Here is a 24,722-nt window from a genome sequence, read left to right on the forward strand (position 1 = left end):
CAAAAGGAATCAAATAAAGTTCAACATATCCGAAGACTTTGGGAGCTGTTTGTAACACTGAAGAAGATCAGGAGTCCATCATTCTACTATAGATACAGCGTAACAGAATCACAAACTGGAGTGAGTGGCTCACTGTGTAGCATGAAAACACAAGCAGTGCCATTTCAGTGACAAATAGAGAAAACAAATATTGCCTGCAGACAGATTTCCACTGATTACAAGCAAGAAATGTGGCTGAGTTTTCACCACTATGGTCTCAGAACATCAAAAACAATTGTAGTCTCACTGCCATCCTGGCTGAGATCTGCTAACTCATTCCAGGCTAGAACTGAACCTAGGACCTTTTTGATCTTCATAGCATAGTACCACAACAAAGGATCTCTTCCATCTTTGGGCCCTCAGAAGAACAATTTCCTTGAGTTTCAGAAAGACTCATTTTCAATTCCAGATTAATATCTAGTGTCATCTCTGGGGAAGTTAATTTCTGTAAATATCACTAAGGACAAGATTGGAATTGGCTGGGATGCTTAGTGCTCACTGCCCAGGTTCACACTTTAAGAATACATTAATAGCAAGATACCACAGGGCTGCCAGTACTTCTGGAACAGTAATCTTCTGGAAAGCATTTCATTATTTTAAAGTGTGTATGATTGGGTCCCTGACTGCAAACCTGATGTATAAATGCAACATCCAGTTTAAATCAAGACATCTTTGCAATATTGCATTGAAATCAATTGTAATAAGCACGGCCATCACTGGAGGATTTATCTAATGTGGATGTTATCTTGTACCAGATAAGATTTACAAAATGGTCTCAGTACAAGATCAACCTACATGAAATAAACTCTTCAATGAAGCCTCGCCACAATTATAAATATTTCCTCCCAATTTAAAACCGTTCATTTCCACAACTCACTGGGAACCTGAATTTATAGAACCAAAATATTGATGCTTTTTTGCAGGAACTCACTCTTACAGCTAATAGAGACTCAGTTTTGTGACTACTGTACAGATTCTAATTGTACCAAATCCAGTCCCTCACACTTGCAGTGCATATCCAGCACAATAAAGGAAATCTCTGGCAACAAATAGAACGAATAAAGGTATGGTCACATAACAATATCAACCATGTTCACTTGACTCTACTCCACCAGTCAGAGAGCCTTATAAATATGTTAGTGAAATATAGCAACAGGTTTTCCTGAAACCTCATCAAGCGTTGACATTTAACAACCCATAGCATCCTTTGTATAATGTACCCACTTTACAGTTCCTCCCACTGACACTTGAAAACAAACTTCTCAGCGTTTATGCATGAGTATGTATCTGTTGTGGAAGAGTACATTGATAATGATTTGAAAGATATGCTCCGACCACCCAACTTCCGACCACCCAACTTCCGACCACCCAACTTCCGACCACCCAACTTCCGACCACCCAACTTCCGACCACCCAACTTCCGACCACCCAACTTCCGACCACCCAACTTCCGACCACCCAACTTCCGACCACCCAACTTCCGACCACCCAACTTCCGACCACCCAACTTCCGACCACCCAACTTCCGACCACCCAACTTCCGACCACCCAACTTCCGACCACCCAACTTCCGACCACCCAACTTCCGACCACCCAACTTCCGACCACCCAACTTCCGACCACCCAACTTCCGACCACCCAACTTCCGACCACCCAACTTCCGACCACCCAACTTCCGACCACCCAACTTCCGACCACCCAACTTCCGACCACCCAACTTCCGACCACCCAACTTCCGACCACCCAACTTCCGACCACCCAACTTCCGACCACCCAACTTCCCTTCCTGGCCTCCAAGTTAGCTGATATTGTTAACAGTTCCCTCTCCTCAGGTACTGTCCCCCTCCTCTTCAAATCTGCTATCATTCCCCCCCCAACACTGCCTCAAAAAAACCCACCTTTGACCCCTCTGTCCTTGCAAACTACAGTCTCATCTCCAACCTTCCTTTCCTCTCCAAAGTCCTTGAATCTGTTGTTGCCTCCCAAATCCATGCCCATCTTTCTTGCAATTACATGTTTGAATCACTCCAATCAGGTTTCCACCCCTGCCACAGTACTCCAATGGCCCTTATCAAAGTCACAAATGACATCCTATGTGACTGTGACCGTGGTAAACTATCCTTCCTCACCATTCTCGACCTATCTGCAGCCTTTGACACGGTTGACCACACCATCCTCCTCCAACTCCTCTCCTCCGTCATCCAGCTGGGTGCGACCAGCCTCGTCTGGTTCCATTCTTATCCATCCATTTGTAGCCAGAGAATCTCCTGCAATGGTTTCTCTTCTTGCTCCCACACCGTTACCTCTGGAGTCCCTCAAGGATCTATCCTTAGCCTCCTCCTATTTCTCATGTACATGCTGCCCCTTGGCGACATCATCTGAAAACACGTCAGGTTCCACATGTATGCTGACGACACCCAGCTCTACCTCACCACCACCTCTTGACCCCTCCACTGCCTCTGATTCGTCACGCTGCTTGTCCGACATCCAATACTGGATGAGCAGAAATTTCCTCCAATTAAATATTGGGAAGATAAATGCCATAGTCTTTGGTCCCCGCCACAAACTCTGTTCCCTAACCACCGACTCCATCCCTCTCCCTGGCCGCTGTCTGAGGCTGAACCAGACCATTCACAACCTTGGCATCCTACGTGACCCTGAGCTGAGCTTCCGCTTTCATATCCTCTCCATCACCATCTATTTCCACCTCCGTAACATCGTCAGTCCCCACCCCAGTTCATCTGCTGCTGAAACCCTCACCCATGCCTTTGTTACCTCTAGACTTCACTATTCCAATGCTCTCCTGGCCGGCCTCCCATCTTCCATCCTCCCTAAATTTCAGCTCATCCAAACTCTGCTGCCTAATTCACACTAAGTCCCTTTTACCCATCACCCCTGTGCTCGCTGACTTACAACAGCTTCCGTTCCGGCAACAGCTCGATTTTAAATTGCTCATCCTGGTTTTCAAAATCGCTCCATGTCCTCGCCCCTCCCTATATCTATAATCTCCTCTAGCCCTACAACCCTCCAAGATCTCTGCGCTTCTCCAATTCTGCCCTCTTGCGCATCCCCGATTTTAATCGCTCCAGCATTGGCAGCAGTGCCTTCAGTTGCCTACGCCCTAAGTTCTGGAATTCCCTCCCTAAACTTCTCCGCCTCTCCTTCTTTAAGACGCTTCTTAAAATCTACCTCTTTGACCAAGCTTTTGGTCACCTCCCTAATATCTCCTGACGTGGCTTGTTGTCAAATTTTGTTTGACAATCGTTCGTGTAAAGCACCTTGGGACATTTTACTACGTTAAAGGCACTATATAAATGCAAGTTGTTGTTGATATGATGAATACCTCAATTTTTGAGACTAAGAACTAACTCCTAAATTCAATGTTTCACTTATTAGTGAGATATGTATTGTATCTTATAGGTGACCACAAAATTTCCTCTTTACACAAAGGCAATATGAATCATTGGATTATGGTTCTAAAATAGGACTTAAGACATTCTTCAAAACATTTTGCTTCACTTTATATGGAATACAGCTGCTTTGTTTCCAACGTCATTCAGATTTTCCATGGTATCGTTTCACAAATATCTTTGGTGCCTGCCAGCCTTCTGGTGGTTTCTTCAGTCCAACTTTCTTCCAGATTTGGTTTAATTCTCTCTCAAACTTTGCCTGTGAAAACACAGGGTGGTAAAATTAGGTCTAAAACTCCAGGATAGAAAATTGTAATTTAATCACAGGTACATGCTCTCCTTAACTACACATCACTCCTGGAAGTTAAAAGGAACACATCTGATATTTGATATTGCTTTCAACCTTTATTTTAAAAATTTGACAGTGTCTATGGGCACAATACAAATATACGTGTTTACAAAAATTAAAAACTTCTTTCCCAAATGTTATAAATACACTGCACTCTGCTGATGCTTATTGGGTAAATACAACACCGGGTTTGGTACTGAGCCATGCAGGTCAAGGCAGGGATATGTGAAATTCAAATATTGGTTTGGATTGAATTAGCTGATCTAAGTTAGGAAGAATAACTGGCCTTAGGAGCCCTAGGAAATGGAGGGACAGGGTGGGGAGAATCATCTATCATCGCTGCTCCTAATTGCTATCCAGTAACTATGGAAGTAACTGTTTGTACATCAGGTGAGCATAAGCTTGAGTAAAGCTGTGATTCCTCCTTCTCCCAACACATACCTCACACATTCAAATAACTAGCCACAACTCAGTCTAGTTTAACACATGAAGAATGGCCATTTGTATGAGATGCTGCAGGTCTGTTGGCATCCATGAAATCCTACCGCATTGTCTTCAGAGAGGACGTGGCAGGAGAAAATTGATTGGGGGGGGGGGGGCGGGGGGAAAACATACTTACGTGTCCATTAATTTTTAACACATTTATCAAGAGGTGCAATTGGCTTATTACACCCAACATGTTATGGAAAATATGTATGGCCTGACATGCTTCAATAGTAGAATGGTACAATTATGTATTTTATTTCACCATAGACCTCAGTAACATAGTAATCAGGGATATGAAATGTGCAAATAATGTGAAACTATAAGATACTTATGAAAATAATCTTCAAAATGTTTGCTTAAATATCTTTTAAACAGTGTTTACATGCAGGAATTATCCCAATCTGGCTAAGTGCCTTATCCAAGCTTATACAAACTCTAGACTAGATGCCTTTTACAAACTAGAATCATAGAAAATTTAGAGCACAGAAGGAGGCCAGTCGGCCCATCGTGTCTGCGCCGGCTGAGAAACGAGTCACCCAGCCTAATCCCACTTTCCCGTACTTGGTCCATAGCCCTGCAGGTCACGGCTCTTCAGGTGCACATCCAGGTATTTTATTTTAAAATGAGTTGAGGGTTTCTGCCTCTACCACCCTCTCAGGCAGCGAGTTCCAGACCCCCACCACCTTCTGGGTGAAAAAGTTTCTCCTCATTTCCACTCTAATCCTTCTACCGATCACTTTAAATCTATGTCCCCTGGTTATTGACCCCTCCGCTAAAGGAAATAGGCCCCTCAATGTTGTACGCCTCAATCAAATCACTCCTCAGCCTCCTCTGATCCAAGGAAAACAACCCCAATCTGTCGTCATAGCTAAAATTCTCCAGTCCTGGCAACATCCTCGTAAATCTCCTCTGCACCCTCTCCAGTGCAATTACATCCTTCATGTAATGTGGTGACCAGAACTGTGGCCTAACTAGTGTTCTATACAGTTCCAGCATAACATCTCTGCTTTTATATTCTATGCCTTGGTTAATAAAGGAAAGCATTCCATATGCCTTCTTAACCACCTTATCTACCTGTCCTGCTACCTTCAGGGATCTGTGAACATGCACTCCAAGGTCCTTCAATTCCTCTACACTCTCAGTCCGGCCAATTACCGCTCCATCAGTCTACTCAAACATCAGCAAAGTGATGGAAGGTGTTGTTGACTGTGCTATCAAGCAGCACTTATTTACCGATGCTCAGCTTGGGTTCCGCCAGGACCACTCGGCTCCAGACCTCATTACAGCCTTGGTCCAAACATGGACAAAAGAGCTGAATTCCAGAGGAGAGGCGAGAGTGACTGCCCTTGACATCAAGGCAGCATTTGACTGAGTGTGGCACCAAGAAGCCCTAGTAAAATTGAAGTCAATGGGAATTAGGGGGAAAACACTCCAGTGGCTGGAGTCATACCGAGCACAAAGGAAGATGGTAGTGGTTGTTGGAGGCCAATCATCTCAGCCCCAGGACATTGCTACAGGAATTTCTCAGGGCAGTGTCCAAGGCCAAACCATTTTCAGCTGCTTCATCAATGACCTTCCCTCAATCATAAGGTCAGAAATGGGGATGTTCACTGATGATTGCATAGTGTTCAGTTCCATTCGCAACCCCTCAGATAATGAAGCAGTCCGAGCCCGCATGCAGCATGACCTGGACAACATCCAGGCTTGGGCTGATATGTGGCAAGTAACATTCGCACCAGACAAGTGCCAGGCAATGACCATCTCCAACAAGAGAGAGTCTAACCACTTCCCCTTGACATTCAACGGCATTACCATCGCCGAATCCCCCACCATCAACATCCTGGGGGTCACCATTGACCAGAAACTTAACTGGACTAGCCATATTAATATTGTGGCTACAAGAGCAGGTCAGGGGCTGGGTATTCTGCGGCGAGTGACTCACCTCCTGACTCCCCAAAGCCTTGCCACCATCTACAAGGCACAAGTCAGGAGTGTGGTGGAATACTCTCCACTTGCTTGGATGAGTGCAGCTCCAACAACACTCAAGAAGCTCGACACCATACAGGTGTTCCTTTAGGGAAGGAAACCTGCCATCCTTACCCGGTCTGGCCTATATGTGACTCCAGACCCTCAGCAATGTGGTTGATTCTTAATTGCCCTCTGAAATGGCCTAGCAAGCCACTCAGTTGTAAAATCTCGCTACGAAAAGTCATAATAAGAATAAAACCGGACGGACCACCCGGCATCGGACACGACAACGGCAAAACACCAAGCCCAGTCGACCCTGCAAGGTCCTCCTTACCAACATCTGGGGACTTGTGCCAAAATTGGGAGAGCTGTCCCACAGACTAGTCAAGCAACAGCCTGACATAGCCATACTCACAGAATCATATCTTTCAGCCAACGTCCCAGACTCTTCCATCACCATCCCTGGGTATGTCCTGTCCCACCGGCAGGACAGACCCACCAGAGGTGGCGGTACAGTGATATACAGTCAGGAGGGAGTGGCCCTGGGAGTCCTCAACATTGACTCTGGACCCCATGAAATCTCATGGCATCAGGTCAAACATGGGCAAGGAAACCTCCTGCTGATTACCACCTACCGTCCTCCCTCAGCTGATGAATCAGTCCTCCTCCATGTTGAACACCACTTGGAGGAAGCACTGAGGGTAGCAAGGGCACAAAATGTACTCTGGGTGGGGGACTTCAATGTCCATCACCAAGAGTGGCTCGGTAGCACCACTACTGACCGAGCTGGCCGAGTCCTGAAGGACACAGCTGCTAGACTGGGCCTGCGGCAGGTGGTGAGCGAACCAACACGAGGGAAAAACTTACTTGACCTCGTCCTCACCAATCTACCTGTCGCAAATGCATCTGTCCATGACAGTATTGGTAGGAGTGACCACCGCACAGTCCTCGTGGAGATGAAATCCCGTCTTCGCACTGAGGACACCATCCAACGTGTTGTGTGGCACTACCACCGTGCTAAATGGGATAGATTCAGAACAGATCTAGCAGCTCAAAACTGGGCATCCATGAGGCGCTGTGGGCCATCAGCAGCAGCAGAATTGTATTCCAGCACAATCTGTAACCTCATGGCCCGGCATATTCCTCACTCTACCATTACCAACAAGCCAGGGGATCAACCCTGGTTCAATGAGGAGTGTAGAAGAGCATGCCAGGAGCAGCACCAGGCGTACCTAAAAATGAGGTGCCAACCTGGTGAAGCTACAACTCAGGACTACATGCATGCTAAACAGCGGAAGCAACATGCTATAGACAGAGCTAAGCGATTCCACAACCAACGGATCAGATCAAAGCTCTGCAGTCCTGCCACATCCAGTCGTGATGGTGGTGGACAATTAAACAACTAACGGGAGGAGGAGGCTCTGCAAACATCCCCATTCTCAATGATGGCAGAGTCCAGCACGTGAGTGGAAAAGACAAGGCTGAAGCGTTTGCAACCATCTTCAGCCAGAAGTGCCGAGTGGATAATCCATCTCAGCCTCCTCCCGATATCCCCACCATCACGGAAGCCAGTCTTCGGCCAATTCGATTCACTCCACGTGATATCAAGAAACGGCTGAGTGCACTGGATACAGCAAAGGCTATGGGCCCTGACAACATCCCAGCTGTAGTGCTGAAGGCTTGTGCTCCAGAACTAGCTGCGCCTCTAGCCAAGCTGTTCCAGTACAGCTACAACACTGGCATCCACCCGACAATGTGGAAAATTGCCCAGGTATGTCCTGTCCACAAAAAGCAGGACAAATCCAATCCGGCCAATTACCGCCCCATCAGTCTACTCTCAATCATCAGCAAAGTGATGGAAGGTGTCGTCGACAGTGCTATCAAGCGGCACTTACTCACCAATAACCTGCTCACCGATGCTCAGTTTGGGTTCCGCCAGGACCACTCGGCTCCAGACCTCATTACAGCCTTGGTCCAAACATGGACAAAAGATCTGAATTCCAGAGGTGAGGCGAGAGTGACTGCCCTTGACATCAAGGCAGCATTTGACTGAGTGTGGCACCAAGGAGCCCTAGTAGAATTGAAGTCAATGGGAATCAGGGGGAAAACTCTCCAGTGGCTGGAGTCATACCTAGCACAAAGGAAGATGGTAGTGGTTGTTGGAGGCCAATCATCTCAGCCCCAGGGCACTGCTGCAGGAGTTCCTCAGGGCAGTGTCCTTGGCCCAACCATCTTCAGCTGCTTCATCAATGACCTTCCCTCCATCATAAGGTCAGAAATGGGGATGTTCGCTGATGACTGCACAGTGTTCAGTTCCATTCGGAACCCCTCAGATAATGAAGCAGTCCGAGCCTGCATGCAGCAAGACCTGGACAACATCCAGGCTTGGGCTCATAAGTGGCAAGTAACATTCGCGCCAGACAAGTGCCAGGCAATGACCATCTCCAACAAGAGAGGGTCTAACCACCTCCCCTTGACATTCAACGGCATTACCATCGCCGAATCCCCCACCATCAACATCCTGGGGGTCACCATTGACCAGAAACTTAACTGGACCAGCCATATAAATACTGTGGCTACGAGAGCAGGTCAGAGGCTGGGTATTCTGCGGCGAGTGACTCACCTCCTGACTCCCCAAAGCCTTTCCACCATCTACAAGGCACAAGTCAGGAGTGTGATGGAATACTCTCCACTTGCCTGGATGAGTGCAGCTCCAACAACACTCAAGAAGCTCGACACCATCCAAGATAAAGCAGCCAGCTTGATTGGCACCCCATCCAACACCCTAAATATTCACTCCCTTCACCACCGGCGCACTGTGGCTGCAGTGTGCACCATCCACAGGATGCACTGCAGCAACTCGCCAAGGCTTCTTCGACAGCACCTCCCAAACCCGCGACCTCTACCACCTAGAAGGACAAGGGCAGCAGGCGCATGGGAACAACACCACCTGCACGTTCCCCTCCAAGTCACACACCATCCCGACTTGGAAATATATCGCCGTTCCTTTATTGTCGCTGGGTCAAAATCCTGGAACTCCCTTCCTAACAGCACTGTGGGAGAACCGTCACCACACGGACTGCAGCGGTTCAAGAAGGCGGCTCACCACCACCTTCTCAAGGGCAATTAGGGATGGGCAATAAATGCTGGCCTCGTCAGTGATGCCCACATCCCATGAACGAATAAAAAAAAAAGTATCCCCCCATTTATTGTGTATTTCCTTGCCTTGTTTGCTCTCCCCAAATGCATTACCTCACACTTCTCCAGATTGAACTCCATTTGCCACTTTTCTGCCCATCGGACCAGTCCATTGATATCTTCCTGCAGTCGGCAGCTTTCCTCCTCACCGTCAACCACAAGGACTATCTTTGTGTCATCTGCAAACTTCTTAGTCATGCTCCCCATGTTTCAGTCCAAATCGTCAATGTATACCACAAAAAGCAAAGGATCTAGTACCGATCCCTGCGGCACCCCACTGGAAACAGCCTTCCAGTCGCAAAAAAACCAGTCGACCATTACCCTTTGCTTCCTGCCATTGAGCCAATTTTGGATCCAATTTGCCACATTCCCTTGGATCCCATGGGCCTTTACTTTTTTGACCAATCTGCCATGTGGGACCTTGTCAAAAGCCTTGCTAAAATCCATGTAGACTACATCAATTGCGCTACCCTCATCGATCCTCCTCGTCACCGCCTCGAAAAATTCAATCAAGTTAGTCAGACACGACCTCCCCTTAACAAATTCGTGCTGGCTGTCCTTGATTAGTCCGTGCCTTTCCAAGTGACAGTTTATCCTGTCCCTCAGAATTGATTCCAATAATTTACCCACCACCAAGGTTAGGCTGACTGGCCTGTAATAAACTCCAGACATTTTACAGATATGTGTAACCACTTTCATGCTTACTGACCTGTCGCCTTCGTCTGCGGTTCTCCTTGATCCGTCTACGTAAAAACTTTGTGCGTTTTAGCAATTTTTTGTACTTGTGCCTGTTCATCTTTCTCCTGCGAATCTTCAGTACATTTTTACACTGGATTTCGTCTATGTTGTTGTTCATTGCTCCTCCATGTTCTCCAAAATGTATAGTTCCTTCAATAGGAGGGCAGTCATACTGCTGAGAAGGGCGCCACAGACTTATCCTGATACTTTGCCCATGATTTGGATCCAATCTGGGTACACGATATCTAATTGTTAACCAACTTTCTAATGGACTAATGGACAATTTTCGTGGAATCAGGAACTCCTCCAGCTCGTGATTTAGTGCACACCAACGTTGTGGCTTCACCTTATTTTGACTAGGTTGTGTGTAGCAAATTCTGGATAACGCACTACATTGCTGAATAGCAGAGCCAGAAAGAGATTGTGTTCCTATAAATGAACGAATAAAATTTATATAAAATCTAACATCTATTTCAACCGATTAAGTCTTTGTAAGAGCACAGAACTGACTAAAAGAGCCCATTTGTGGTGCATATTAATGATTTAGACCTAAATGTAAGGGGCATGAGTTTGCAGATAACACAAAAATTGGCCACGTGGTTGATAGAGAGGAGGAAAGCTGTAGACTGCAGGAAGATATCAATGGACTGGTCAGGTGGACAGAAAAGTGGCAAATGGAATTCAATCTGGAGAAGTGTGAGGTATTGCGTTTGGGGAGGGCAAACAAGGCATGGAATACATAATAAATGGGAGGTTACTGAGAGGCGTAGAGGAACAGAGGGACCTTGGAGTGCATGTCCATAGATCCCTGAAGGTAGCAGGACAGATAGATAAGGTGGTTAAAAAGGCACATTAGCCGAGGCATAGAATATAAGATTAGGGAGGTTTTGCTAGAACTGTGTAAAACACTAGTTAGGCCACAACTTGAGTACTGTGTACAGTTCTGGTCACATTACAGGAAGGAAGTTCAAATGCTATCAACTGTTTCAGTTCAATTTTAAAGTTTAAATTTTTAAGTTTCTGTCAGGCTTCAGCAGAGAGAGCTGCTGTAGTTAGTTAATTGGTTAGCTAGATTAAACTGGTTCCTGAAGGTGGAGCAGGCCTGACTCATCTGAGTCACAAACAGCAGAAAAACAGGGGCCTTTTAGAGCTAACGGAGCACGGAGTGCAGTGGAACACTGACTGATCACTTCAGAGTTTGGTAAGTGTGAGAAGGAGGTGCTGCTTTGCCTTGCTTTTCCTAACTTTTTCCGCAGAGCCGCAGTGGACCTGAGCAGTAGAAGACTGAGTGGGGATAGAAGCAGCAGCAGACCTGCAACAAGAGACAACTACTGTGCGACGTCACAGGTGAGGCAGGAGAGTCCGAGAGGTGAGGACAGTATAAAAGGAGACCCCGAGAGCGGGAGGAGTGTCTGAGAGGTGAAAGCAGGGTAAATCTAAGGCAAGTCATGGCAGCAGAGCTAGCACCCGTGATATGCTCCTCCTGCACTATGTGGGAAGTCATGGACACTACCAGTGTCCCTGGCGATCATGTGTGCAGGAAGTGTGTCCAGCTGCAGCTACTGGCGAACCGCATTTCGGAGCTGGAGCTGCGGGTGGATTCACTTGGAGCATCCGTGATGCTGAGACTATCGTGGATAGCACGTTCAGTGAGGTGGTCACACCACAGGTAAAGATTACGCAGGCAGAAAGGAAATGGGTGACCGCCAGGCAGAGTAAAAAGACCAGGCAGGTAGAGCAGGAGTCCCCTGGGGCCATCTCCCTCTCAAACAGATATTCTGCTTTGGGTACGGTTGGGGGAGATGGCTTATCAGGGGAAAGCAGCAAGAGCCAAGCTCGTGTCACCACGGGTGGCTCTGCTGCACAGGAGGGGAGGAAGAAGAGTGGCAGGGCTATAGTGATAGGGGGATTCAATTGTAAGGGGAACAGATAGGCATTTCAGCAGCCGTAAACGTGACTCCAGGATGGTATGTTGCCTCCCTGGTGCTAGGGTCAAGGATGTCACTGAATGGCTGCAGGGCATTCTGAAGGGGGAGGGTGAACAGCCAGTAGTCGTGGTCCATATCGGTACCAACGACATAGGTAAAAAGAGGAATGAGGTCCTGCAAGGTGAATTCAAGGAGTTAGGAGATGAATTAAAAAGCAGGACCTCAAAGGTAGTGATCTCGGGATTACTACTGGTGCCACGTGCCAGTGAGTATAGGAACAGGAGAATAGACAGGATGAATGCGTGGCTGCAGGGATGGTGTAGGAGGGAGGGATTTAGATTCCTGGGACATTGGGACCGGTTCTGGGGAAGGTGGGACCTGTACAAGCGAGACGGGTTACACCCGAGCAGGACCGGGACCAATGTCCTCGCGGGGGTGTTTGCTAGTGCTGTTGGGGAAGGTTTAAACTAGAGTGGCGGGGGGATGGGAACCTTAGCGGGGAGTCAGAAGGGAGTAAAGTTGAGAGCAGCAAGAGAGGGGAAGACCCAGGGGAAATTTACAATACAAATAGTACAAACAGTTGTTCAAGAACAAGTGAAAGGGAAAAGCGTAGAGCAGCAGAAAGAAAGTGTACTTCAGACACTACAGATAAAGTGAAAACTAGAAGGCGTAAGGCGATTATCCCAGCATCAAAGCTGAAGGTCAGACTAGGGTGTGTGGCCCAACTAAAAGTTCTATATACAAATGCACAGAGTATAAGGAATAAATTAAATGAACTACAGGCTCAAATTCAAATTGGAGGGTATGACATGATAGCTATTACTGAGACATGGCTGCAGGATGGTCAGGATTGGGAACTAAATATACCGGGTTATAAGGTCTACAGGAGAGATAGGGAAAATGGAAGAGGGGGAGGAGTAGCCTTAGTGATTAGAGATGAAATCAATGCAATGATATAGGAGGATATAATGAGAGGTAAGCAGCCAACAGAGACCTTATGGGTTGAATTGAGAAATAGGAAAGGATCTAAGACTATAGTGGGAGTTGTGTATCGGGCCCCTGGCAGCAGCTCTGAAGTGCTAGATTGTATAAATGCAGAGATTAGACAAGCGTGTAAGAAAGGCATAGTAGTCTTAATGGGGGACTTTAACCTTCACATAGATTGGGGAAAGCAGACTAGCAACTGTCAGAAAGGTAGTGAATTTCTAGAGTGTGTCCGGGATAGTTTTCTACAGCAGTATGTCCTAGAGGCAACAAGGGGGCAAGCCATACTAGACTTAGTAATGAGTAATGAACCAGATTTAGTTAACGGCTTAACTGTGCGTGAACATCTATCCAATAGCGATCATAACATGATCGAGTTCAAGGTAGTGTTTGAAAGGGAAAAAAAGAGAGACAGCTGCTAAGATTCTAGACTTGGGTAAGGCCGACTTCAATGGGATGAGACAGAGACTGTCCACAGTAAACTGGGCAAATCTGTTAATGGGTAAAACGACTGATGATCAGTGGGAAATGTTTAAAGAAACATTTAACGAGATACAGAACTGGTTTATACCCCTGAGGGGCAAGAACTCTACTTGCCAAAAAAAACAGCCATGGACAACTAAAGAGGTAAGGGACAGTATAAGACGCAAGGAAAGGGCATACAAAAAGGTAAAAAATAGCACAGATTCTGGCAAATGGGAAAGATACAAAGATCAACAAAGGGTCACAAAACAGATAGTAAGAGCTACAAAAAGAGAATATGAAAAGAAACATGCAAGGGATATCAAAACCAATACAAAGAACTTTTATAGTTATATTTGGAAAAAGAGGGTGGTCAGGAGCAGTGTTGGCCCCTTAAAAACTGAAAGTGGGGATATTGTCATTGACAATGGGGAAATGGCGGACATGTTGAATAATTACTTTGCGTCAGTATTTACAGTCGAAAAAGAGGATAGCATGCCGGAAATCCCAAGAAAACTAATATTGAATCGGGGACAGGGACTCGATAAAATTAACATAAGAAAATAATAGCACTAAAGAGTGACAAATCCCCAGGACCAGATGGTTTCCATCCCCAGAAGAAGGCATTTTAAAGGAAGTAGGTGAGCAGATTGCAGATGCCCTAACTATAATCTTTCAAAGTTCTCTAGATTCAGGAACTGTCCCTCTAGATTGGAAAATTGCACATGTCACTCCGCTTTTTAAGAAAGGAGAGAGAGGGAAACCGGGGAATTATAGACCAGTTAGCCTAACATCTGTTGTGGGGAAATTGCTGGAGTCTATAATTAAGGATAGGGCGACTGAACACCGCGAGAATTTTCAGTTAATCAGGGAGAGCAAGCATGGATTTGTGAAAGGTCGGTCGTGCCTGACAAACCTGATTGAATTTTTTGAAGTGGTGACTAAAGTAGTGGTCAGGGGAATGTCAATGGATGTTATTTATATGGACTTCCAGAAGGCATTTGTTAAGGTCCCACATAAGAAACGCTTAGCTAAGATAGAAGCCCGTGGAATCGAGGGAAAAGTACGGACTTGGTTAGGAAATTGGCTGAGTGAAAGGCGACAGAGAGTAGGGATAATAGGTAAGTACTCACATTGGCAGGATGTGACTCGGGGCCTCAATTATTCACAATATTTATTAATGACTTAGAATAAGGCATAGAAAGTCTCATATCTAAGTTTGCCGATGACACAAAGATTGGTGGCATTGTAAGCAGTGTAGATGAAAACATGAAATTACAAAGCGATATTGATAGATTAGGTGAATGGGCAAAACTGTGGCAAATGGAATTCAATGTAGACAAATGTGAGGTCATCCACTTTGGATCAAAAAAGGATAGAACAGGGTACTTTCTAAATGGTAAAAAGTTAAAAACAGAGGATGTCCAAAGGGACTTAGGGGTTCAGGTACATAAATCATTGAAGTGTCACGAACAGGTGCAGGTGCAGAAAATAATCAAGAAGGCTAATGGAATGCTGGCCTTTATATCTAGAGGACTGGAGTACAAGTGGGCAGAAGTTATGCTGCAGCTATACAAAATCCTGGTTAGACCGCATCTGGAGTACTGTGAGCGGTTCTGGGCACCGCACCTTCGGAAGGACATATTGGCCTTGGAGGGAGTGCAGCGTAGGTTTACTAGAATGATACCCGGACTTCAAGGGTTAAGTTACGAGGAGAGATTACACAAATTGTGGTTGTATTCTCTGGAGTTTCGAAGGTTAAGGGGTGATCTGATCGAGGTTTATAAGATATTAAGGGGAACGGATAGGGTGGATAGAGAGAAACTATTCCCGCTGGTTGGGGATTCTAGGAGTACGGGGCACAGTCTAAAAATTAGAGCCAGACCTTTCAGGAGCGAGATTAGAAAACATTTTACACACAAATGGTTGGAACTCTCTTCCCAAAACGGCAATTGATACTAGCTCAATTGCTAAATTTAAATGTGAGATAGATAGCTTTTTGGCAACCAAAGGTATTAAGGGATATGGGCCAAAGGCAGGTATATGGAGCTAGATCACAGATCAGCCATGATCTTATCAAATGGCGGAGCAGGCACGAGGGGCTGAATGGCCTCCTCCTGTTCCCATGTTCCTATGTGATTGCACTAGAGGGGGTACAGAGGAGATTTACAAGGATGTTGCCAGGGCTGAAGAATTTTAGCTTGGAGGAAAGATTGGATAGGCTGGGGTTGTTTTCATTGGAACAGAGGAGGCTGAGGGGTGATTTAATTGAGGTGTATAAAATTATGAGGGGCCTAGAGAGGATAGAAAGGACTTATTTCCCTTAGCAGAGGGGTAAGTGACCAGGGAGCACAGATTTAAAGTAATTGGTAGACAGATTAGAGCGGAGCGGAGGAGAAATCTTTTCACCCAGAGGCTGGTAGGAGTCTGGAACTCACTGCCTGAAAGGGTGGGAGAGGCAAAAACCCTCAACTCATTTAAAAAGTACTTTGATGCACTTGAAGTGCCATAACCTACAGGGCTACAGACCAAGTGCTGCAGAGTGAAATTAAGCTGGATAGCTCTTTTTCCACCAGCATGGACATGATGGGCTGAATGGCCTCCTTCTGTGCTGTAACTTTCTATGATTCAAGTCCTGGTCTTGACTGTTAGAGACATTGTGACAATTTCAGGCACGATGCTGAGGAAGTAGGAAAAACAGACACTGAAGAATTTCCAAATGCACCGCTCAAAAGCACCGTTCTATGGGGTTGACCAAGGTATAGCACTGACAGTGCCAGCAACTAAATCTACAGAGTATTTCCCCCTTCTGTTCAAGGACAAGAGCAACATTGGGCCCAGGGAGAGGAACAAACAACAATTCTGAAGAAAACATAAAGCTTAAATACAATAGGATTAAAACCTCCTTCTTGCTACAAGACACAATTAACTCATTGTTTCTTTTCAGCCCATGGAGGCTGGCCATTTAGGGAAGCCTTTGCACTAGGGAGCTTTTCTACTAATCTCAGTGGCAGGTTTACCATGAAAACTACATGTAGAATCTCTCACACTTCATCACACCATCCCAGATGCTCACTGGCAGGGAAGGTCAATACCAGCTGAATATACAACACCACTCAGCTAGGACTGACTTTTTCCCCACTTTGGAGCATCCAGGCTGGCTCCAGATGCCAATGTACAGGATTATCTAAGAATCTGCTCTTTGACATCTCTGTGACTGACATCACCATTGCTGCTCTCTAACCAATGTCCATTGGGCTCAAGAAGAAAAGTATGCAAGATTTACACTAAGATAGATTTTCCAAATCCGGACTTGAGATGAAGTATCTCACATTGCAAATGCAATCCAAAAATGGTGGACCACTGCCTGCCATTTTCCAATGGCCCTTTTCCAAGGGCCTACCTTGCCACATGCGGGGATTCAGAAAATCTACTGGTTGCTTCTTTCACTTTAAACAGAAAGGACTCTTTGCCACACTAAATTTTTTTATTTAATACTGTTTAATTGATACTGTAATAATAAAATGTCACAAGTTGGCTCAAATATGGCCTTTTGCTGCCCCCAAAAAGCAAGGGAGACATAACCACTGGAATTTTCCAATGCTTCTGTTACTGAACTTTCTAGGAACATAGGAACAGGAGTAGGCCATTCAGCCCCTCGTGCCTGCTCCGAAATTTGATAAGATCATGGCTGATCTGTGATCTAACTCCATATACCTGCCTTTGGCCCATATCCCTTAATACCTTTGGTTGCCAAAAAGCTATCTATCTCACATTTAAATTTAGCAATTGAGCTAGTATCAATTGCCGTTTGCGGAAGAGAGTTCCAAAATTCTACCACCCTTTGTGTGTAGAAATGTTTTCTAATCTCACTCCTGAAAGGTCTGGCTCTAATTTTTAGACTGTGCCCCCTACTCCTAAAAACCCCAACCAGCGGAAATAGTTTCTCTCTAGCCACCCTATCCGTTCCCTTTAATATCTTATAAACTTCGATCAGATCACCCCTTAACCTTCGAAACTCTAGAGAATACAACCCCAATTTGTGTAATCTCTCCTCGTAACTTAACCCTTGAAGTCCGGGTATCATTCTTGGTTGAAAAATTAATCATTTACAATTGAAAAGGCTGCATATCTGAATTGGATAACATATGAATAAACATTTTCTGAAGTACTACTTTGTGAGCTGCAGGCTTCAGTGACAGGCACACTGTGGAGCTGAAACAATCTCTTTAAGGTCATGTGATTTAAAAAAAGAGCAAAAGGGAGAAACCGTTTCCTCTAGCAAGTGGATTGGTAACCAGAGATCATAGATTTAAAATAATTGGCAAAAGAACTAGAGGGGAAATTAGGAGATTTTTTTTTTTTTTTTTAAACAGAGGGTTGTTAAGATCTGGAATGCACTCTCAAAGGGTGGTAGAAGCAGATTCCATAGGAACTTTCAAAAGGCAATTGGACATGTACTTGGAGGACGAACTTGCAGGATTATGGGGAAAAAGCTGGGGTGTGGGACTAAATTGGACAGCTCTTTCAAAGAGCTGGCACAGACATGACAGGCCGAATGGCCTCCTTCTGTGCTGTAAGATTTTATGATGTGGAGATGCCGGTGATGGACTGGGGTTGACAATTGTAAACAATTTTACAACACCAAGTTATAGTCCAGCAATTTTATTTGAAATTTATGATCTAGAGGTACAAATACACAGATCTTTGAAAGTAGGATTGTAGATGCAAAAAAATTATTGCACCAAAAAGTGGTTTTTTGACTGTATTGAATTTTTAACACCTATCCTTTATTGCTTAGGAGGGGTGATGACCCATAGTCTCACAGGATATTTCTCAAAGGAAAAGCCATGAGCTCAGAGACCAGACATGTTGGCTAAGGTAGCTGTCACAATGAGTTAGGATAAAGTAGGATGCTTAAAGGAGGATTGGAAGTGGTATAAATGCAAGTTGTTGTTGTGTATCCTAGGGGTCAGTGTTGGATTCATTTTTGTTCTCGGTGTATATATGGATAAATTGGACTTGGGCATAGAGAATACAATCTCTAAATTTACTGCAGCACAAAAGTAGGTTTGACAAACTGAGGAGGACTGTAAAATACTTCAGGCAGGCAGACATAGGTTATCAGAATGGGCAGAAAGGTAGCAGATGCAATTTAATGTGGATAAATGTGAGGTAATACATTTTACGAACATACGAATTTTGGGAGGAAAAATAAAAAAAGGAAAGGGAATATACACTGAATGGAAAGACACTGTAGGGTGTGGATGGAGAGAGACCCCAGGAGCTCAAATACATAATTCACTGAAAGTCATTCGGCCCATCATGTCTGTGCTGGCTCTTTGAAAGAGCTATCCAATCAGTCCCATTCCCCTGCTCTTTCCCCATCCTGTGAAATTTTTCTTTTCCAAGTATTTATCCAATTCCCTTTTGAAAGTTACTATTGAATCTGTATCCACCACCCTTTCAGGCTGTGCATTCCAGATTATAACTCACTGCGTAAAATAACGTTTCCTCATGTCGCCTCTGGCTCTTTTGCTGATCACCTTAAATCTGTGTCCTCTGGTTACCAACCCTTCTGCCACTGGAAACAGTTTCTCCTTATTTACTCTTTCAAAACCATTCATAAACTTTAACACCTCAATCCTCGTGGTGGGGAAGCTTTAGAAACAATAATCCGGGACAAAATTAATGGTCATTTGGACCAAGTGTGGATTAATAAAAGGAAAGCCAGCGCGAATTTGTTAAAGGCAAATTGTGTTTAACTAACTTGATTGAGTTTTTTGATGAGGTAACAGAGAGGGTTGAGGAGGGCAATGCGGTTAATGTGGTGTATACGGACTTTCAAAAGGCGTTTGATAAAGTGCCACATAATAGGCTTGTCAGCAAAATTGAAGCCGGTGGAATAAAAGGGGCAGTAGCAGCATGGATACGAAATTGGATAAGTGACAGGAAACGGAAAGTAGTGGTGAACGGTTGTTTTTTGGACCGGAGGAAGGTATACAGTGATGTTGCCCAGGGGTCAGTACTAGGACCACTGCTTTTTTAAAAAATATATATTACTGACTTAAATTTGGGTGTACAGGGCACAATTTCAAAATTTGCAGATGACAATACTTGGAAGTGTAGTAAACAGTGAGGAGGATAGTGATAGACTTCAAGAGGATATAGACAGGCTGGTGGAATGGGCAGACACACGGCAGGTGAAATTTAACGCAGAGAAGTGCGAAGTGATATACTTTAGCAGGAAGCATGAGGAGAGGCAATATAAACTAAATGGTACAATTCTAAATGGGTTGCAGGAACAGAGACACCTGGGGATATATGTGCATAAATCGTTGAAGGTGGCAGGACAGGTTGAGGAAGCGGTTATAAAAGCATACGGGATCCTGGGCTTTATAAACAGAGGCATAGAGTACAAAAGCAAGGAAGTTATGTTGAACCTTTATAAAACACTGGTTCAACCACAACTGGGCACCGCATTTCAGGAAGGATATGAACGCCTTAGAGAGGGTGCAGAAAAGATTTACTAAAATGGTTCCAGGGATAAGGGACTTCAGTTACGTGGATAGACTGGAGAAGCTGGGGTTGTTCTACTTTGAGTAGAGAAGGTTAAGAGGAGATTTGATAGAAGTGTTCAAAATCATGAAGGGTTTAGATAAAGTAGATAAAGAGAAACTGCTCCCATTGGCGGAAGGGTCAAGAACCAGAGGACACAGATTTAAGGTAACTGGCGAAAGAACCAAAGGCGATATGAAGAAAAACTTTTTTTTAAACCGCAGTTATGATCTGGAATGCGCTGCCTGAAAGGGTGGTGGAAGCAGATTCAATCATGGCTTTCAAAAAGGAATTGGATAAATACTTGAATGGAAAAAATTTGTAGGACTACAGGGAAAGAGCAGGGGAATGGAACTAACTGGATTGGTCTTACAAAGAGCAGGCACGGGCTTGATGGGCCAAAAAGCCTCCTCCTGTGCTGTAACCATTCAAAGATTCTAATCAAATCTCCCCTTAACCTTCTCTATTCTAAGGAGAACAACCCCAACTTCTCCAGTCTCTCCACATAACTGAAGTCCCTCATTCCTGGTACCATTCTAGTAAATCTCTTCTGCACCCTCTCCAAGGACTTCACATCCTCCGTAAAGTGTGGTGCCCAGAATTCAACACAATACTCCAGCTGAGGCCCAATCAGTGTTTTATAAAAGTTTAGCATAATTTCCTTGCTTTTGTACTCTGCCTCTATTAATAAAGCCCAGGATCCCATATGCTTTTTTAACCACCTACTCAACTTGTCCTGCCACCTTCAAAGATTTGTGTGTGCAGCCCCAGGTCTCTCTGTTCCTGCATCCCCTTTAAAATTGTACCATTTAGTTTATATTGCCTCTCCTCATTCTTCCTACCAAAATGCATCACTTCACACTTCTCTGTGTTAATTTTCATCTACCATGTGTCTGCCTATTTCACCAGTCTGTCTATGTCCTCCTGAAGTCTGTTACTATCCTCTGCATTGTTTACTACATTTCCAAGTTTCATGTCATTTGCAAACTTTGAAATTTTACCCTCTAAACCCAAGTCTAGGTCATTAATACATATCAAAAAGAGTAGCCGTCCAAATACTGACCCCGGGGAACACCACTGTATACTTCGCACCAATCTGAAAAACAACCATTCACCACTATTCTCTGCTTTCTGTCCCTTAGCCAATTTTGTATCCACACTGCCACTATCCACTTAATCCCATGGGCTTTAATTTTGCTAACAAGTCCATTATGTGGTACTGTATCAAATGCCTTGTATACACATCAACTGCACTACCCTCAGCAATCCTCTCAATTACATCAAAGATCTCGATCAAGTTAGTCAAACACTTTCATTTGCCATAAAAAAGGCCCATAGAATTTTGGGTTTTATAAATTAGGGCATAGAGTACAAGAGTAAAGACGTAATGATGAATTTATACAAAACATTTATTAGGCTATTGTTATAGAGTACAGTGTGCTGCTTTTGGTGCCCCGTTATAGAAAGGATGGACATTAAAGCCATAATGAGAGTACAGGATTTTGCCAGGTATGGGAAACAATAGTTTCGAGGAGAAGCTCAAGATACTGGGTCAATTTTCATTGGAACAGGTGAAGAATATATAAGAACATAAGAAATAGAAGCAGGAGTGGGCCATAGGGCCCTTCGAGCCTGCTCCGCCATTCAATCAGATCATGGCTGATCTTCAACTTCAACTCCACTTTTCTGCCATATCCCTTGATTCCCCCAGAGTCCAAAAATTTATCTCTCTCAGCTTTGAATATACTCAACGACTCAGCATCCACAGTCCTCTGGGGTAGAGAATTCCAAAGATTCACAACCCTGAGTGAAGAAATTTCTCCTTGTCTCAGTCTTAAAGGGCCTACCCCTTATTCTGTGACTATGCCCTCTAGTTCGAGAGGGGAAACAACCTCTCAGCATCTACCCTGTCAAGCCCCCTCATAATCTTATATGTTTCAATGAGATCACCTCTCATTCTTCTAAACTCCAGAGAGCATAGGCCCATTCGACTCAACCTCTCCTAAATCTAGTGAATCTTCATTGCACCACCTCTAAGGCAAGTATATCCTTCCTTAGATAAGGAGACCAAAACTGTACGCAGTACTCCAGGTGAGGTCTCAGCAAAGACCTGTACAATAGCAAGACTTCCTTACTCTTGTACCCCAACTCCCTTGCAATAAAGGCCAACATGCCATTTGCTTTCCTAATTGCCTGCAGTACCTGCTTGCTAACTTTTTGTGTTTCTTGTACCAGGACACCCAAGTGTCTCTGGACACCAACCGTAAATAGTTTCTCACCATTTAAAAAAATATTCTGTTTTTCTATTCTTCCTACCAAAGTGAATAACCTCACACCATCTGCCACCTTCTTGCACACTGACTTAACCTGTCTATATCCCTTTGCAGACTGTGTCCTCCTTTCCCACCTAACTTTGTAATATAGAATTAATTTACTAATTAAAGCATAGTGATAATACATTAGAATGTGAAACCAACACTGGAACATAGAACTGATGTACCAATAAGGTAAAGGGTCAATACTGGAATATCAGATTCAGGCACTGGAGAGATATGGGTTGAGATAGACTGCTACTGAAGAGATACAAGATTCAAAACAGACCTGTGGAGCCAACGGGATCCCAAGAATGAATAATAACCAGGTACAGATAAAATGAGCTGTGTGATAAGGTAGCTTGTACGAAGAATGGTAGTCATCTCCATTAGCTAAGCTATAGATGTATGGAAGTATGTCTACTTATTAGTTTTACCATATCGGGTTGTGTTCAACTCTTTTTTGTATAATCATGTGGTAGTGGTCCCGTGCATCTAGGATCTGAAAAGAGGATATTTTGAGCAGCTCTCCAAAAACATGAGCAAGAGACTGCAAGATAGAATTAGCCGAGGTTAGCAGACATTCGTGTCTCCCAGATCGGTATTGTGTTGTCTGTTCTTTTGGTCTATTGAAGCTTGTTTTCAGGACTTTACTATGGTCTGTTTGACTGTAGAATTTTTAAAAGGAACTAAAGTTGTGGAGTGCCTTCATAGAGTGTTTGAACCAAGATTATAACTATGTAATTTAAAGACCAACCTAACGGAAAAGTGGAGCAGTGGGAAGGGGTGAGGAGATTTAACTGCCAATTTTTAATTTAAGAACGGTTTTCATAGAGGGACTATGTAAAGACGATATTTTTCTGGTTGGATGTCAGTCATCAATTTAAAATTATCACTGAGTAAGGAGAGGGGTTAGACAAAAGGAGCATGGAACTTGTTGCCATAGAAGTGGATGAGACAGAAAAATGGATAAATATTTGAAGCGGAGGAAGATACTGGGCTATGAGGAGAGCGGGAAATGGGATTAATTTCAGATTGCTGTAGAAAAGAGCCATCTGTAAACTCTTTGGTTCTATGGTTACAACACTAGCACAGTCATGGCGGACCAAATGGCTTCCTTCTGTCCTGAAATGTCTCTGATTCGATGAAACTTCAGCTTACCTGGAAATCTGAGCGCTTTCACAAGTTGCAAAGCCAATCTTGAAAGAAACATAGTCATTCATTCAGGAGCAAGTGTAGAAAATCTTAAATTCTGTCTGAACAAAGAAATTTGTGTCAGTAGCTAGTCTCAGTTCCACTGAAATATCAAAATACAAGTCTTGTAGGTATTATGGGGGGGGGGGGGGAACCGCACGGTAATTTTGCTCCATTAATCACTCACCGAATCCAGAACTTTCCGCACTTCCGGTAACGCTGCACAAACTCATTCCCCGACCCAACACACCCGCCCAATGGTTCCGCTTAACAGACGGTCCGGGGGCCGCGGGCCGCGGGCAGCAAAACTACTCCAGCAATTCCTGTGAGTTTTATTGTCTCACGATTGCAGCGAATTTATATTCTTCTCACGAAAAACAAATCGACTTTTACTGGAAATAAGAAGACTAAACATGTCTGCTTGAAGGGTTGAGAAAGATCCCGTTATTTGGGAAAAGATATGATGGCTGTCCAGACATGGGTCGGATTTTCCTCACTGGGTGGTTAGGTCCAGACTCCGGCCTCCAAACCCTTGCCCCTTCAATGGTCAGCAGAGCGGGAATATTAACTCCCTCCGCCTGGCAGAAACCGGGCGCAACAGGAGTCAAAATCCAAGTGGTGCATTTACCGCCCTGCGGCTATTTTAACACTGCTGCTTTCGGATGTTTGACCCGCCCGCCTGACTCCAGTATGAGTCAGGCTGCCAACCCTGGTCGGAGGCTTCCTGGAGATTTGACCAGATGTCTGACCACTTGACTTTGCATTTGTCTTCACTAGAGAAGAGCGTGCTGCCACTGTAGCAGTAAAGGAGGAGGTAGTAGCAATATTGGATAGGATAAAAACAAATAAAGAGGAGGTACTTAAAAGGTTGGCAGTACTCAAAGTAGAAAAGTCACCCAGTTCAGATGGGATGCATCCTAGGTTACTGAGGGAAGTAAGGGTGAAAATTGCAGAGGCTCTGGCCACAATCTTCCAGTCCTCCTTAGATATGGTGATGGTGCCGGAGGACTCGAGGATTGCAAATGCTATACTCCTGTTCAAAAAAGGGGAGAGGGATAAACCCGGCCATTACAGGCAAGTCAGCCTAACATTATTG

General features: G+C 44.6%; 2 protein-coding genes and 1 long non-coding RNA gene across 5 annotated transcripts in view; 2 read left to right on the top strand and 1 right to left on the bottom strand.

Annotated features, from left to right (window-relative positions):
• Window positions 1-1,310: 1,310 nt before the first annotated feature.
• LOC137300772 (uncharacterized) lies at window positions 1,311-1,841 on the top strand. Its single transcript, XM_067970034.1, has one exon. The coding sequence runs from the start codon at window positions 1,311-1,313 to the stop codon at window positions 1,839-1,841; it is 531 nt and encodes a 176-aa protein (XP_067826135.1).
• A 1,694-nt stretch (window positions 1,842-3,535) lies between these two features.
• On the bottom strand, window positions 3,536-24,219 carry aurkaip1 (aurora kinase A interacting protein 1). Of its 2 annotated transcripts, none has more exons than XM_067970137.1 (4): window positions 23,814-24,219; window positions 23,594-23,684; window positions 10,160-10,617; window positions 3,536-3,708 (listed from the first exon to the last, which is right to left on the bottom strand). In XM_067970137.1, the coding sequence occupies exons 2-4, from the start codon at window positions 23,649-23,651 to the stop codon at window positions 3,592-3,594; spliced, it is 633 nt and encodes a 210-aa protein (XP_067826238.1). In that variant the 5' UTR covers window positions 23,652-23,684; window positions 23,814-24,219; the 3' UTR covers window positions 3,536-3,591. The 2 variants fall into 2 exon arrangements, with proteins under 2 accessions (XP_067826238.1, XP_067826237.1); XM_067970136.1 differs by having other exon boundaries at window positions 23,594-23,688; window positions 23,814-24,218.
• LOC137300886 (uncharacterized) overlaps window positions 23,869-24,722 on the top strand; it is a 107,653-nt gene continuing 106,799 nt past the window's right edge. For both annotated transcript variants that reach the window (XR_010958176.1, XR_010958175.1), the window contains exon 1: window positions 23,869-23,951. This is a non-coding gene — a long non-coding RNA (uncharacterized lncRNA). The remainder of the gene's footprint in view (window positions 23,952-24,722) is intronic.

This window comes from Heptranchias perlo, chromosome 32, assembly GCF_035084215.1.
Source record: "Heptranchias perlo isolate sHepPer1 chromosome 32, sHepPer1.hap1, whole genome shotgun sequence".
Taxonomy (NCBI): Eukaryota; Metazoa; Chordata; class Chondrichthyes; order Hexanchiformes; family Hexanchidae; genus Heptranchias; species Heptranchias perlo.

Coding starts and splice junctions, on each gene's coding strand:
- aurkaip1 (XM_067970137.1), bottom strand. CDS start 23,651: ATGACTATGTTTCTTTCAAGATTGGCTTTGCAACTTGTGAAAGCGCTC. Junction 10,618..23,593: donor GAAAGCGCTCAGATTTCCAG/GTAAGCTGAAGT, acceptor GTTCATTTATAG/GAACACAATCTCTTTCTGGC. Junction 3,709..10,159: donor ACCGCAGACGAAGGCGACAG/GTCAGTAAGCAT, acceptor GTGTTTTCACAG/GCAAAGTTTGAGAGAGAATT.
- LOC137300772 (XM_067970034.1), top strand. CDS start 1,311: ATGCATGAGTATGTATCTGTTGTGGAAGAGTACATTGATAATGATTTG.